Source organism: Schistosoma haematobium, chromosome ZW (assembly GCF_000699445.3).
Source record: "Schistosoma haematobium chromosome ZW, whole genome shotgun sequence".
Taxonomy (NCBI): domain Eukaryota; kingdom Metazoa; phylum Platyhelminthes; class Trematoda; order Strigeidida; family Schistosomatidae; genus Schistosoma; species Schistosoma haematobium.
Window position 1 is genome coordinate 64,802,403 of NC_067195.1, and position 17,047 is coordinate 64,819,449.

Consider the following 17,047-nt stretch of genomic DNA (forward strand, 5'->3'; position numbering starts at 1 on the left):
GCATGTTCTTCCAGCATGTTCTACCAAGAAGTTTATGATATAGACCTCCAATCAACTGCCCATTAGGATGGAGAATAGCTGAGCAAAGTGGAAGAAAAATGGTACACCTAATGATAACGGATGCACACTACAGGATCCGCAAATACCAGCACGTCATAGAGGACCAAAAGATAAAGCTACAAAGGATGCTCACGTCAGAACATTTAGACATCGTGACAACAGCCATCGAGATATCATGCAAACGACACAGAGAACAAAGAAGAAACACCTTAAAGAAAAAACTAATCAAGATCTCTAAACCAACCATGGAAGAGAACACAAACAACTGCGTGATCAATCTGTCAAAACAACCACTAACAAATACGGAAGAACACCTGCTCCAAAAAGGATTAAACTACAATACAAGCGACGCCTCAAAGCTGGAGTTCTTCGCAGCACTAGAGTCATCACTCAAAACTTCCGGAATCAGTGAAGAAACACAACAGGAAATAAGGCAAACTATAGTACCGATAACTCAACAGGTGAAAGAAAACAACCAACTAACTCCACAAGAACAAAAGGCCTTGAAAGAACTCAGAAATAGAAAGGATATTGTCATAATACCAGCGGACAAAGGACGCACCACAGTAATCATGGACAAAGAAGAATACGTCAACAAAGCCGAAGAACTACTCGAAGATAAGAGCACATACAAACTGATGGACACAAATCCCGTCAAAAAATTAGACAACCAAATCTCAAAGACTTTAAACAAGCTAGTCAAAGCAGGAGAAATAACAAAACAAGACCAATGGAGAATGAAATCCAGTGGACCAGTACTCCCTCGATTCTACGGCAGGCCCAAAATACACAAACCGAACATTCCACTACGTCCAATAGTAGCACTCCCCGGAACGCCAACGTACAATTTGTCAAAAGAAATTTCACGAATACTGAGACATCTAGTAGATTCAGCCAAACACTCCATCAAATCCCCAACACAATTCTTGGACCAAATTAGGGACATTCAAATCAACAACGACGAACTCATGATATCCTTCGACGTAACTGCACTGTTCACCTCAATTGAACCACAGTTAGCAAAAGAAACTATATCCCTACTACTCAACAACGACACAAATCTCACCAAATACACGACGCTTCAAATTCAAAGTCTACTGGAGCTCATCGATTTATGCCTAACAACATATTTTCAATTCAACAACAAAATCTACAAACAAACAAAAGGGACACCAATGGGATCACCAATATCAAGACTGATCGCAGAAGCAGTGATGCAAAGACTAGAAGCCACGATATTACCAGTGATCAAGCCAAAAATTTGGATTCGCTACGCAGACGACACCTTCGTCATCGTCAAAAAGGATGAACTGGAAAACACATACAAACTGATCAACAACGTTTTCAATGACATCAAGTTCACAATGGAACAGGAGTCAAACAACCAACTAGCATTTTTGGATATATTGATCACTAGAACTGATACAGGAAAACTGGAAACTCAAGTATATAGGAAACCAACCCATACAGATCAAATTCTCAACTACAACAGCAACAACCCAAGGGCTCACAAAATCAACTGCGTACACACATTGTTCAAGAGGGCGAGGACACACTGCAGCACACTGGCAGCACGAAGAAATGAAGAGAAATACCTGAAGGACATATTTCAAAAGAACGGCTACCCAATCAACTTTATCAAAAGCACCAACGGCACACAGCATCACAACCCAAGTCAGGCACAAAAATCAGTAAAAGGATCACCCTACCGTACATACAAGGAATATCAGAAACTGCAACGAGACTGCTGAAAACCTTCGGGATAGGTGTGGCACACAAACCAACAAAATCACTACAATCAATCTTATGCAAACCAAAAGATGAAATAACAAAGGAGAACAAATCAAACATTATCTACAAAATAAACTGTACCAACTGCGACAAACACTACATCGGACAAAGCGGACGTCCCCTCCACCTACGCCTACATGAACATCAATTAGCAGTCAAACGCCATGATATTTCTTCACTTATTTCAATACACGTGGATAACTACGGACACTCATTCGATTGGGAAAATGTAGAAATCTTAGACAGAGGAAACTCCAAAAACACCAGAGAATTTCTAGAAGCCTGGCACTCAGGTCAATCAGCAATCAACAAACATATTGAAATCAATCCAATTTATCAACCAATCAGGAAAACCATGCATAAATATGGGAACAAAAATCAAACCAATGGGAGACACAACCAAAACAAAGAAGTAAACAATGATAAATTTAAGGTCAACAAGAACCAATCAACATCGAGGTGCACAGAACAAGCTGTGAAACACATATGGAGAAATTCGAACACTTCACTTCTATCTGAAGTTTGTGCTGATGATGTCGTTCAGAAGAACGATGAAAGCTCCACGACCAAACCATCCAGCTCAGAGAACAAAACTCCATCAAAATCATCCACCTGAGCTACAAATCTTCTGCACCATCTCATTAACCAAATGTCCTGTGTTCCCTGTTCATCAATAGTTTGTGTCCAAAACTGAATTCATGGATATTTAAATGCATTGTGAATCGAGATGCCTGTATACTAGATTTATTTAGTGTGACTCAATGTTTTTGTGATAAGAGTAATTAATTATTCAGTCTATTGTAACGAGAGCATGAAAACAGACTAAGTCATTTGAATACATTTTTATTTGGACATTATTTTATAAACGATGAAACAGGTTATTTTTTAAAGTTTTATTCCGCTTCATCTAGTTAGTAACTGTTTAATTTTAGCATAGATTTTTTCCAAATTTAGTTTTTTCCTATTCATTCAGTTATCTTTTAACAAAAATAGTATTCAAAATATCACACGATACTTTAAAGAGCTTCTTAATCGATTCTAAGTGTGATCAATTATGCAAACAAAGCGAATGAATATGGAATACATTTCTGAATAATTATCTAATGTATTCTCAATAGTTATGAACTCATTATGAAGAGTAATGGATATATAGATTGTGAAATATGATTAATCTTTTATTAACAAGAATATTTCGTCTCCATACACCAAAACATTCTCAATAAATTCGAGCTTTATATAATTTGTTCTCTAGATTAATTCCAGATATCAACAACACAGCAAACATTGTAAGATGAAATGATAGATGGGCTGTTGTTACTGGTTGTTTGCTTTCACAAATAATTTATACGAAAACTCTACATCTTCCTTCCCATTGTAGGTTTGCTAACCCATGTACGTACTAGCCCTTTTTTCAAACTTTCATACCACATTGAAACATTACTTCCTCTTTCATCACAATTACCTCGATATAGCATTTCGTCATTGGTATAAAGCTTATAATCCCGTGTTTTATACTTCACTGTCTTTCACGCTGATCATATTCCCACATAAATTTAACTCCTATTTTCAAGCAGAGTAATTATAATTATTGTTTATCCGTAAACTAAATATTTTTTCATATGAAACCACATTCGTAAAACATTTAGTTTAAAATTATGAGTGGAATTATAAAGGACTTAGAGAACATGAGATGAACAAAATTCGTTTCAATCTGCAACATTTTTGTTCTTAGTTTACGAAATTTAGTCTTTCACAAAGTTTTAGTTTTGATTTCGGCTATACCATTCACAGTGTAGAAGCTTAGGCTCAAGTCCTCAGCTGTCTATGATCGATCACATCATTAGGACAATAACTGACATTTTTGATTAAACGGATAATATACTGTTCAATTATTGGATATTTTAATGAACTGAAAAAATGTTTACTTTAGGGAGGTTATAATGTCTGTCTGTTTATCTATCTATCTGTATGTATGTAGGTTTATATGCACATGAAGTTTGAATGAATAAACAAGAAAGAAAATTGAATATCATTGTTTCTGTATCTCCCTTCAAATGACCGTATGCATGCACAAATATATAGTGCTGATAATGTTTGTCAATTCCATTTTTCAATATTCAATGTTCATGATTAAATATTGTGTTTTATTTAAACACGAATTCAGTTTGAAGCAGTTGGTGAGAGCGCATGGAGTAAATAATCAATTCATATTGTTCTGAGTCGTGTCCTTCTTGCCTTATTCATATGTATAGAAAAAAATAATTAGGTAACGTAATTAATGTAATGATGTTTATCAAAATGTAGATATAAGTAAGATGATTAAGGTGATTCCAGGGTAATTTTTTGCAGTTATTAGCGGGACATAGATTGTATTATATGCTCAATGCACCCTTGCGTTGGCGCACTCTGATTGGCTAATTCTTATCCAATCAGCGTTAGGCAATACTTACTGGACACTAGAAATCACATGTGAAAACCATAAATATACTAACGTTTTCCCTATTGTGCTTCTTACTCCCATCTAACCTTGTTATTCAGAATATAATCTCTTTTCCTGTTCAACCGTGTTCTGATTTGGGGGACTTGTCGAGTGAACTGGTGTCTGATAATATTAAGCAATAGGAATAGCTGGGTTGTAATAAGAGAGAATTATAACAACAGTGTACATTTTAACAAAATAAATCACAGGTTTATGCAACTAATAAAAATGTACCAATATGTTTTTATATTCTTAAGATTTAGTTAAATTGAATTTCAAATTAATTAATTAATGGATAAAATACACGAATTTTTTTATAATAGAACTTTTAATAAAATTCAACGCTTGTTACATTTACTAATTAAGATTACAATATCAGCTACTGACCAAAATCTTATGTAATAAGAACTTTATCTTAGTAAACAAGATTTTTATTCGCTTTCAGAATGTTATTTTGGCTTTTAATGAAAAGATCTGATATTAGTTCTTAGGAGTTAAAGTAACACTGTTCATATTTCATAAAAATGCAATAATACTGATATGGTTACTGTTTTCACTGTTAAATTCAAGAGTCTAGTACTGTTTGGACTTTCACGTTTATATTTATATATTGAATTATTTCCACTTATGTTTATAAAGCTATTATAACACTTTTCCTATTTGAATTAAAGTGTAAGTTATTTTGTAGGGTTACTGTACTGAAATTTATACCATCTGTTAAGAGGACTATATCTGTCGTATGAAATGTGTTTGCTTAAATATTTGTCTATTGGTTTCCTTGTTTTAAAATTAGCTCAAGATAAACGTTAATTCTGGAATAACTGAACTTATTTATACTGACCTATGAAGTACTATTAAAACTAAAAATTATTTCTGACCAATGCTAAGTTACTGAAGACAACATTTAAAGTTATTGTATAAAGTGTTTTTAAGAAACTTAGAACTTAATCAAATTAAAATGGAAGAATTGTATATCACTTAACAGTCATTCATCTCGTTTTATAATCACTCAATCTATCGAAAATATACTGTGCAACGTTAATCTGTTGAAAATTGATTCAAATATATATTCCATTAAATCAATTATTTTAGTTTCTTATGACATTTTTGTTTTCACGATATGGATGAATGGGTTTCGTACGATAAATTTTTGATTAATTACTATATTTTTTACCAAATATTAGTTATTGATAATTCAATAATTAAATCACTAACTGGTAAAATTTCCTAATTCAAACAAATAATCAGTGATGAAAAACTTAATTTGCAAATAAATGTATTGAAGTGTTGTATTAATTTATTACCCTAACTAAGCAAACTTCTTTTCAAATCATATTGTAATATTTTAATGCCACTATTATCTATATGGAAGCAAAATATCCTTTGACTATCAATTATGTCTAATAATGTTCTTTTAAGAAAACAATAAACCTTTTTTTAGTTTCGCTAAGGCATTAGAAATTAATCACATCTTAAAATAGTGTATTACATTCCTATTGAATCTCAGCATAAGTTTTTTATTCAAATGATATATGAAATAAGAATTTGTGTAATTTTTGTATGCTGAAAGGTTGTATTTGGTTTTTACATGATACAATGTAAAACGTTTGGCTGGAAATACAACGCCTAAAATTATTTGTACTAAATAATTTTTGATTTAAGATAGAAGGATTAAGTATAAATATATGTAATAAATAAAATATTGTATTAGTGAAAATAACTTAAAAGAAAAAAAAGGATTATCAGTATAGGGTTGTGGAGATCATTGAGTTTTTATTGAGACCATGAAGCGCCATTGAAAACCTTGAAGCACTTGATGGCCGTTTAGCTTTAGTGTGGGGACCCCTCAGTTGTTCCTTTTGGTCTCACACAAACTCTTAAGTTCTAGACCAGTGAGCCGGAATCCAATGGTGTTAACGTCTAACTTCAACCAATCCACGATAGTGTGCGACTGTCTTCCATTGTCCGTCCGGCTGTTCAGTACTCACAGGTTTCAAATAGTGGCCTAAAACTGATCAGTTCATAATTTTCATTACATAAGCACTTTTATAAACTAACATACAGCTGTTTAATTTCCTTTGATCTGATACTACCGATGACTTTTCAGACATAATATTCTGTAGCATATTTCACTTTTTACTAAAACAAGTCTATTTTTATTTTAATTTATAGAAAATTTTGAAAATACCACTTCATCTGTATGCCATCAGTTTATAAATAATGAAGTTTCTGCTAATCATAGATGTAGAAACTTTCAACATAATTCAACTGATTCAACTTCTTCAAATGCAATATCTGGAGATTCACCATGTTCTGATCTTTCTATTCCTAATTCATGTCAATTTTCTTGTACGTCAACAACAAAAGATATTCCGCCAACAGCACTACGACGACCACCACCTGTTCCACCTCATTATTCCGTTACTCATCGACAGGATGGAGACAAGAATTTAGAGATAGATAAAAATGTAATTTTGAATTGGTCTAATTTAATGATGATTTTGAGCTAACGATTTGTTGTTGTTAATAATAATAATATTAATAATGTAACAATGTTACACTGTTTGTTTGAGACTTAGTGTTACAACATAGGCTGACAAAATTGGATGAGGTAAGGCAAGAGTTGATATCGTGACCTTTTAGGGTAAGTTTAACAAGGTTAACCACTGAACTACTGGTTCATGATTTATATTTATGTGATACTGTAATTAATTTTTACTCCATTGTAACACTTCAAAGAATTGTTAATTTGTCTACCGTTGTTTGAAAAATGTTTTGATGTAGTCTCAAATATGATTTATTTTATGCAAACATGATTTCATGTGCGTTATTTTTGCATTATACGTGTTCTATAAAATCTTTTTGTGTGTAATTTAGTTATCAGTAAACCCTATATGATTTACACCCTTGAGAAAATTAGGCTAAATTTCTCTAATATTGTGTCCGTCGGACTGGATTGTAATACTCTATAGCCGATTGATAATAACCAAAACTTTCTTTTGCTAGTTGTCCGATTGTACCACCTAAATTTTTATTAAAAGTCCCGTTTTTTTTGCAATAATACATAACGACTTTTATTTAAAGTGAGACAGTTTCTTATAAAAAGCAAAGGAAAACCATCATTGGTCTGCACTTAACCTCAAACATACTCTATTGTTTTATGCTCTTTTAAGTTCTACAACTCACAGTCATCAACTGGCACGAAACAAGTATGTGAGGAAAGCTTAGTATCTGGCCAGTTCTTTATTTTCAGTATGCGGGCGGTGGGAGTGTTTAATTTTACTGAAATTACTAACCAATGTTTAAGGTTTTCAACATTTGTCTAACTTAGACTGAGTTCTGGCATTAATCAATCTCAAAACCATTCGCAACTTCCATACCGACAATCATGATGTGATTACTAGTGAATAACTTCAAAAAGAACTTTCCGGAGTTCTAGTTAGAGGCCTTAACAAATGGAGTTCAATCGTGCTGCATATGCACAAGTCACCCACAAAAGACGATAAGAATTGGTTGTCTAATATCGAGGACCGATCAAAGTTAAACTTGGACAGGATTAAATCCCGGCTCAATTGTCTAGAGGTTAAGTTTTCGTGCGCATGATCTGAATGTCTTCAGTTCGATTCTTAGTGGCTGGGGCGTGTGTAGTCACTGTTGAGGAGCTCCATACTAGAACGAAATAGCTATCCAGTGCTTCTAGGTTTTAGCGATTCTTTTGCGTACTTATTTATGATTCAAATCGGAAACTAGAATTCTTTTCTGAATAACTGAGCAAATTTTGTTTCGTGATTATCAATACACTATTCAAATATTTTACCAGTTCAAATTTTCATACCAACTGTCAATCTGTTGATATGGAATAATGAAAATTATTTATAGCAATAAACATTGTTTTTTTATCTAAATTTTATCGTTATTGTGAAGTTGTAACTTGGCGGTTAAAATTATTGACTTTTCATCACTTAATGGAAGTTTAGGCAGCTAAGTAAGTTAAACAGACATAATACAAGTATTGTAGAAATAAAATAATATGAAGGTTTTCTTGATTATAGATTTATTTACTTTTATCCATGCCACTTTTTGAGCATAGTACTTTTAACTTATGATAACCTTTCATTTGAAAATAGATATAAAAAATAAAATACCAGTATAAGTACATTTTTTGCTTTCAAATTTTCTGTCCAATCAGTTATGGAAGATAATCGTAAATAAAACAATTGCGCTTGTACATACATTACTTCAGCATTCATAGTCATCTTTTTACTATATGAATAAATAGTAATTAATTAAAATAACTCAGCTCTTATAATTTTAATTTGGTTATCATTTGTTTATAGGAAAAAAAACTCATGAATATGTTTTGGTCAAGTTCAACTTCTATGGATAGAGTTTTTGGCAAATTCCTGGATGCATTTATACATTAAGTTAGCTGAAGACAGATATGTGTGTAAAACGTCATATACTTCATCATTTACTTTAAACAAAACAGTTTCTATGAGACCATTTGTGGATAAATGGTTGATTTTGTATGAATTTAAAATGACATACGTTTATGTTACAATACAAATATCTTCTGATTATTTGACTATTACTAGTGCAGTTTGTTTTCACGATGTGTACGATGTATTATTCAGACTTTAAAAACCGTAAAGATATCTTATTTTCCATGTACTACAAAGACCAAAAGCCCTTCTGATTACATCATAAAGATAAATGTAGATTTATGAATAATATTTGCAGCTTTGTTTAGTCTTAGTTTTTGTTGTTACTCTGTTTCACTAAAAAAAGATTTTATTTTATTAACATTAACATGTATTTTTAATTTCCTCTGTCATTAACAGAATAAGGAAGTTCTAACTACTGAACGAACAAAATCTGACTCGCATTTGGAACAGAAATCGCTATCTGGAAATGATATTTGTTTTGTCGATGCTAATGTAGATTCGGAACATGAATCAATATCCTTTCAGATTTTAAATCTTCACCACCGTTTTAAGGCTTCAAATGAATGTATTGACTGTGAATCCATCCGCAGTTATTCCAATATATTTTACAGCTCATTGCCATTAGATGAAACAAAAGAGATAGAAAAACTAGATCGAAAGGAATCAGCTTTTCAAATGATTGATCATGCTAATGACAATGATGAAAAATCTGATAAGAAAAGCACATGTGAAACAGATTTGTGCACAGAGCAGACATTCAATAATGCTTTGCTTGGAAGTAGTCTTAATGAAACAAATAGATTCATAATCGAGGAGGAGCCCTACGGTGTGGAAGAAATCGAGGTTTACGAATCAGAAAAAGTGTCTGATATTATCTCTACTAATAGGACATGTCAGCCTGTCACTGAGATGGAGGTGAGTATAGTAATTTGTAAACCAAATGCTCACACAGATTTCTAATTAATTCAGTATAAGTCATATTTCGTCAATACCTGTTTTTCGAAAAGTATAAAACTGATTTTAAATGACTCTCAGCTCTTTATGTTATTCATAATTTACTGATAAAAATGAGACAAGTTGACTGGTTCTGGAGAAATGTGAACTTTTGTGATTTTTCAGATGTTTTTATCACAAAGGCTATATACTTCATTGTAAGTAATTTGTGAAATAATTCAGAAGATTTCCATTATTATGTTATCTAAACAGGGACATAATCGTTCACTGGAATAGGAAATTAAGTAGTCAAGAAAAAGAGACTATTTTTAGATTTCATCATTTTTAATAACGTGCAAATTATAATTTTTATTGATGGCAGTTGGATTAACAAGTATATCATTTCTAACAAAAATAAGGTTTGGGAGAGATTGAGTTGCTGTGTTGTAGATGTTCTGTACAGACTTGAAACTCGTACATTATAAGTATTATTAACAAATTACTCTATGAATATTGAAGCGAAGTTCATATTTGTTATGAACTACACAAATCTACCTTCTGCTTACTTATATGTGTATTTATGTGTACAAATTTAGTCAATTCAACATTAAATTGTATTTAATCGATCATTATAAAGTTACTGATACAGGGCTACTTACCTAGGAGTACCAACAATATTCTGTGAACTAGACACTCAGTGTGGGCACCAAACTGGATGACGTGATAGTTTTAGAAGTTTCTGCTTGTATTAGACATTTTTAGAAAGTTTACTAGAAACCTTTGGTTTGCGTTTGTATATTATGTATTAAAAACCAGCTGGAACATTTATGTTTATAAAGTATATTATAAGTAGGGCTAGTCAATCGTTATCCATAATATCTGGACTTTCCAAAGTTTGTTGAATGGCTTTTCTTCAACCTTAGTCTATTTAAATATATAAACAGTTCGAGACATTTGTACTTACTTATTTATTAAGCTCACAGAATGTAGCTACTAGAATCGGAACTTTCTACATAAGAGTCACAGATTTCTGTGTCATACTCAATTGAGTGCTTCAACTGGTCCTTATGATAACTCGAACATTTTTAATGTTAGATAACTCACTCCATTAACATCATGGAACTAACCTTAAGCCCTATTTCTGTTAAGGTATTTTCACGCGAAAACTTTATGGAGTAGCATTGAATGAGGGATTGAAAATAGTTTTATTAGATTTATACATTTACCTTAGACTGTTATTTGGTATTCTTTGTTAAATAAAGTATGTTTAGAAATGTTTCTTATATACCACTTTTGGGTTAGGAATAGGTTGCAAAAGTAATTTTGTAACTACTGGATTGTAAAAAGACCTTCCGGAATCGCTAACAAGAGCCATAAACTTCTGATTAGTAGCTAATAAATATATGATTAGTTAGAAATTATTGTAGAAATATCAGTGTTAACAAACGGCTCCACAATCTGTTACATAACGCTTTAAAGAAAAATTCTTGGGCTCATGAAAATGTTACACTTTAGGTCTTCTGAAATAAGCTGTATATATATACAACAGCTTTAAAAAATAAATTACTAACTTTGTGTGTTAATTTAATCTTCTTCAAAACCATTTAAACCACAAAACAAGATTTCATTAATTAGTGCTTATTTAAAAACAATAAACAAACATACTCTACTTTAGAATGAATTTTACTTACACAGTAACTTTGCCAATTACATATTTGTAAGTAAATAAACACTACTTATGCAAACATTTAGAATTTTTCGAGCAAGTGTATTGAAGTTCATTATACTTCCATGAGTTTTTCAATGAATACTTATAAGCATTCTCAACAGTCAAAACAATTATTAATCAAAGTCAATTATATTCATTAAATGCTTGATTTTGACAAAAATTCTTGTTGAAAAACAGTAATATAATAAGCAATTGTTTCATTTACTTTCTACGTATGCATAAAAGTACGTATAGAACTTTAGAAGTATGTTTATCGTTATGAGAGATAATACAGATGACTTTCTTATAAATGCGATTGAATCCAGAAGTGTTATCAAACGTGTAAATTATTCAGCGTTGTCATAGAAACCGAATATATTACAATAATAACAAATATGTAAATTGATGAAATAACATCTAAAGTTAAACATTGAGAAGTAAAATGTAACCTGTAAAAGCATGAAAACTAGTGTTTGATGTTAAAAAAAAACTAAAGCAAAAAGCGGTATTTAAAAAAGGAATTTTTAAGAATGTAGATTAAGTGTACCGTAAGAATAGAGATTGGATAAGATAATTTAGTCTAGAATTCTTTATTTAAAAAGAACTCCTGAATACACAAGTTCAAACAATAAATTTTTCGAACTAACGACTATTGAGTTAACAGGATTACTATTTAGAAATACAGTCACATACAAATTCAAGAGTTTACACTGTTATTTTATTAGTGATACATTGACTTTGGAAAATAACTTCCTTTATGTTATTTGTTAGAAGAAATATCTTACTTTACATGACTGAATAAAAATCACGCAATAAATGAAAGTGGAAATTTTTTAAGATGACCTATAAGTGAATATTTATTATTTTGTATTAGTATAGAAGTGTTTTTAGTTGTTGACAGCCATTAAGAATCAAGTCTAACAGCTGTTTCTTTTTTTCCTCTAATGTATTCGATAGAAGGCAGTTTTTGTTTTAATTATTTTTCTACTATTTTTTCACTATAGTTGATTTTTATGTTTATTTATTATAGATTAGTTCACAAAATCATTTATCTTTAATAAGTTCGACTAATTGGCAAATATTTTGTTGTATTAGCGAAGCGGCATTTACGTCAAATATCACAGATTCATCATCAACTGGTCTGCAGATTTGCTTGGCTCAACCAGGTAGTTTTGTTTCAGTAAAATGGTATATTAATGTTCTTAAATATTTTTGACGTTTAGTTAATTGAGTGATTAAGAACTGAGAATAATTCTCGAAACAAAACAGATTTTAGAGCCGTTTTATGCTAAATCAAAGTGGTCGTAAATCACTTTTTCGGTTCAAGCTGCTTCACGAATGACAAGTAATTATGACGAATACTTTCAGGAGTTTGTAAATATATACGAGACTCATAAACATGAAAATACAACGGCAGAGTTCTTAATTTTGTAAGGTTAAGAATTAGTTGAAAATAATTATGTATTCACGCCCACTAAAAAGACGACCATCTCGGGAACAAATGAATGTATGGTTCTTTAAAAAGTATCACACAGAAGCTGTGTTACCCGTAGCTAATAAACCAGTTTACTTATTAATATTTTCACGTTATAAGAAACGATGATGTCATCAGTAGTTTAAAGACAAGTGTACTGAGAATTGATCTTACCTAACCATAACTATTCATCACATATTAAATATTCGACGGAAAAGTCATTCGCTACTAAATCATACTCTCTTACTTAGTAAGTGATGGCAAATAGCGAATGTAAATAGAGGTAAATTTTCATATTTTAGATGGGCAATGTGATAGGTCATAAGTATATTCGTTTAGTAACATAATAAAGTGACACAGAACTCCATTGCTTTTAAAAGCCAGTTGTCTCTAACCGTTAAAGCATACATTTATAAGTTTTATTATTATGAAAACTTACACACCTACTTACATACGCCTGCTACCCCTCGTCGAGGAGCATAGGCCGCCCATCGGTATTCTCCATCCAACTCTGTCCTCAGTAATTCTTTCCAGTTCTTTCCAGTTGCTATTCATCCTTTTCATATCTGTTTCCAGTTGCCAACGCAGTATGTTCTTTGGCCTTCTTTTTTCCGTTTCCTTTCACGATTCCAAGTTATCGCTTGCTTCGTAATACAGTTTTTTGATTTCCTCAATTTATGTCCTACCCAATTTCAGCGTCTTTTCCTAATTTACTCTTTAGTCGAAAAATGGTTTGTTCTCTCCCACAGAAGGCTATTGCCGATGGTATCAGGCAAATGAACATTCATTATCTTATTGTTTATAATGGTTTATGATGGTTGTAGTAGTTCTCGAAGTTTCAGCTCCGTACAGCAGGACTGTCTCGATGTTCGTTTTGAAGATTGTGAGTTCGATGTCGACTGATAGTTGTTCTGAGTTCAATATGTTCTTCAACTATAGGAATACTGTCCACACCTTGCCAATCCTTTCCTTTACGTTTGCATCAATCCTCCTTGTTCATCGATGATGCTGTCTAGATGAGTGTAATTCTTCACCTGTTCCAGAGCTTCTCCATCCAGTGTGATTGGTTCGGTGCTTTCAGTGTTGTATTTGAGGTTCTTGGTTTTTCCCCTGTGTATGTTGAGGCCTATTGCTTCACTGGTTGTCTTGACCCGCATTTGTTGATGTATATGGTATAGAAGAGACAGGTCATCTGCGAAGTCCAAATCTTCTAGTTGATTCCGAGATGTCTCTCGTATTCCGTGCTTCCCTTCAGATGTCGAGGTCTTCATAATCCAGTTGACTACCAGAAGTAAGAGAAAGGGAGAGATACAGCAGGCAGCCTTATTTGACACCGCTCCTTACTTGGAATGAGTTTGTCAGCTGTCCTCCATACTTGACTTTGCAGTGTACTTCCTCGTATGGATTCCATATGATGTTGGTGATTTTCTCAGGCACACCATAGTGTCGAAGAAGTTTCCATGATGTACTCCTGTCCACACTGTCAAATGCTTTCTCATAATCAAGAATGTTGATGCACATTTACGAGTTCCATTCAATTGACTGTTTAACGAAGATCTGTAATGTGGCGATTTCGTCTGTGCACGATCGATCTTCGCGAAATCCAGCCTGTTGACCTTGAAGTTCGGCGTCTATTGAGTCTTTCGTTTGGTTCAGTAACACTGTTGAAAAAGTTTCCTGGCACCGATAGAAGCGTGATTCCTCTGTAGTTCTCACAATTGTAGAAATCTTTCTTTGGTTTCTTGATGAGATATCCTTCTTTCCAGTCTGTCAGTACTTGTTCTTCTTCATGAATCTTCCTGAATAAAGCGTGCAGTATCTTTGAAGTCACTTCCATGTCTGATTTCACTGTTTCGAGTGGTACAATGTCAGTTCCTTCTGCTTTCCCACTCTACATTTGTCTGATGACTAACCTTATTTCTTCGATCGTTGATGGAGTGACATATATAAAACGGTCTGTGTGTGCTGCATTGATGTCTAGTGGATTCGTTGGAGCTAATCTACTCAAGTATTCCTCGAAGTGTTCTGCTTATCTGTTCCTCTGTTCTTGGATCTCAGTGATTGGTTTACCTTATTTGTCTTTGAATGGTCCCTCTGGTTCACAATGTTTCCCTTCTAGTTTTTTTGTTGTATCGCATAGTTGTGATGCAAATATGACAATTCGTTCCTCTATAGTGTGATCCGATGAGGTTTATGTAGCTTTGTGTATTCGTTTGTTTGGGAATATTGTGTCGCTTATAAACATTTTCTTGAATGCACATAAATTCTGGAATCTATAACAATTCTCGTCCCTCTCTCCTGGTCCATGTCGTCCCATGATATCTTCATATTCGGTGTTGTCCATTCCGACTTAGATGTTTAGATCTTCCATCAGGGCGGTCAGATCTTTTACTTGGTACTTCACTATAGTCGAGTGCAGCCTTTCGTAGGACTGATCTTTATCGTTGACATTGATATTATTAGTGTGTGCATAACACTGGATAATATTCCTTGTAATTCCCTCTTTCTTTGTTTTGAATGATGCTTTGATGATCCTGGATCTACAAGATTCCCATACAACAAGTGCATTTCGTGCTTCTTTGGACAGCATCAGCGCAACTTCCTGAGTGTGTGGAGCATTCTCCTCTTCGTGACAGGAGTACATCAGCATCTCTCCTGTACCTAACCTCTTCTGTTCAGCTTGGGTTCAATGGGTTTCACTTATTCTGAACATCACCAGGTTTTGTCTCCTCGTTTCTGTAGCTATTTGATTGGTCCTTCCGGTATTTCACATTGTCCAAACATTTCACGTATTTTATTAATTTTTGCTCTGTTGTTAGAAGGGGCATCAGCCACGTGACTTCCAGAGAACCTCCACTTTCACCAACAGTTGTCATAATTCTTCTGAATGATGATCCTTCAACTCTGAGGGCAGAGATTAAATGGTTTAATCTTCTTAATCCGCTTAGCGCTTTTTGGCAAGGTTGTTTTCTACGGGATGGAGTTGCTGGCCACATGCTCAAAACTACTTGTTTATCCGGGCCTGGGACCTACATTAATCCTAGAAGAGCTACATACGAAGTTATTATAATAACAAAGTGGATGTTTAATACGACTTGGTGTTCAATGAAAAAATATATAAATCTCATTTATTTAGATTTTTCCCTAGTCACTATGAAGAACGTTTAGGTAATATTTCTAGCGTGCGTTTATTCAGAAGCAACCTTGCGTTAAAAATATATACTAATAAGTTCTTATTAGGTTCAGCCGCCATGAAAATTTATATCTGAACGGATATTCCATAATACCTGATATCTTTTATATCATAAATTGGCGCTAACTAAACAGATATTGAGAAACTGGAAAAGGACTAATAGGTCGTTTGTTTAGGATTCCAGACTCCTAAGAAGTGCACTTCCACGACTCAGTATTGCATAGAACCATTGGCTTTTGTTTCACAAAAGCCTTTCAAACATGGAGTTAAAGTGTAAAAACATTTTCTTCATAAAACTCGTAATAACAAATATTCAACCTACTAGAGAAATAATTATACATGTGTATTATTCATTCCTACCCCAATGTTCTAGTCCATCAAATGTAAAACTAAACTATATGAGTTACACGAAATGGTTAAATGTTGCCTAACTTCGTTCACCTCTTTCTACTCTTTTCTCCCTTTCCCTTCCATTAAAATTATTCCCTATGATGAATATAGTAAACCAATATCATAGAGATGGTGGATTTGATTGCTTATTACCCAGAGGAAAAAAGACTTTTGTTGTTACAAACTAACCTAAAACATGCAAAAACTATCAATAATTCCTGACTAAATGACTGAAATATACACATCAATCAATAAAGAATAACTAATTTTACGTCGTTAATTTAACAATGCCAATTTCAATGTATATTTATCCCATTTTTAGTGTGATTATATTCATTGTAATTAATGCTGTGGTGTTTGTATTGCTGCTAGATCAGATCACATTTAATCAAAACAAGATTGATTTCATTGATTTGTAACTCTTATCATATTTTACCTTCATAAATAACTAAAAAACATTTATGTAATTAAAGTTGATAATCCTATGAAAACTAATTCTTTTGACTACTTGATTTTGACGATAGAATCAAATGTCTTCCTGATATAGTAATAGCTAGGTTGAATTATCCTTGAA

At 32.9% G+C, this 17,047-nt stretch overlaps 1 protein-coding gene across 1 annotated transcript in view; it reads left to right on the forward strand.

Annotated features, from left to right (window-relative positions):
• The window catches only part of PAK3_1 (Serine/threonine-protein kinase PAK 3), a 65,477-nt gene that overhangs the window by 17,804 nt on the left and 30,626 nt on the right, over positions 1-17,047 (forward strand). The window contains exons 7-9 of the mRNA XM_051212037.1: positions 6,503-6,798; positions 9,172-9,690; positions 12,447-12,582. Coding sequence (XP_051072178.1) covers positions 6,503-6,798; positions 9,172-9,690; positions 12,447-12,582 — 951 coding nt within the window. The remainder of the gene's footprint in view (positions 1-6,502; positions 6,799-9,171; positions 9,691-12,446; positions 12,583-17,047) is intronic.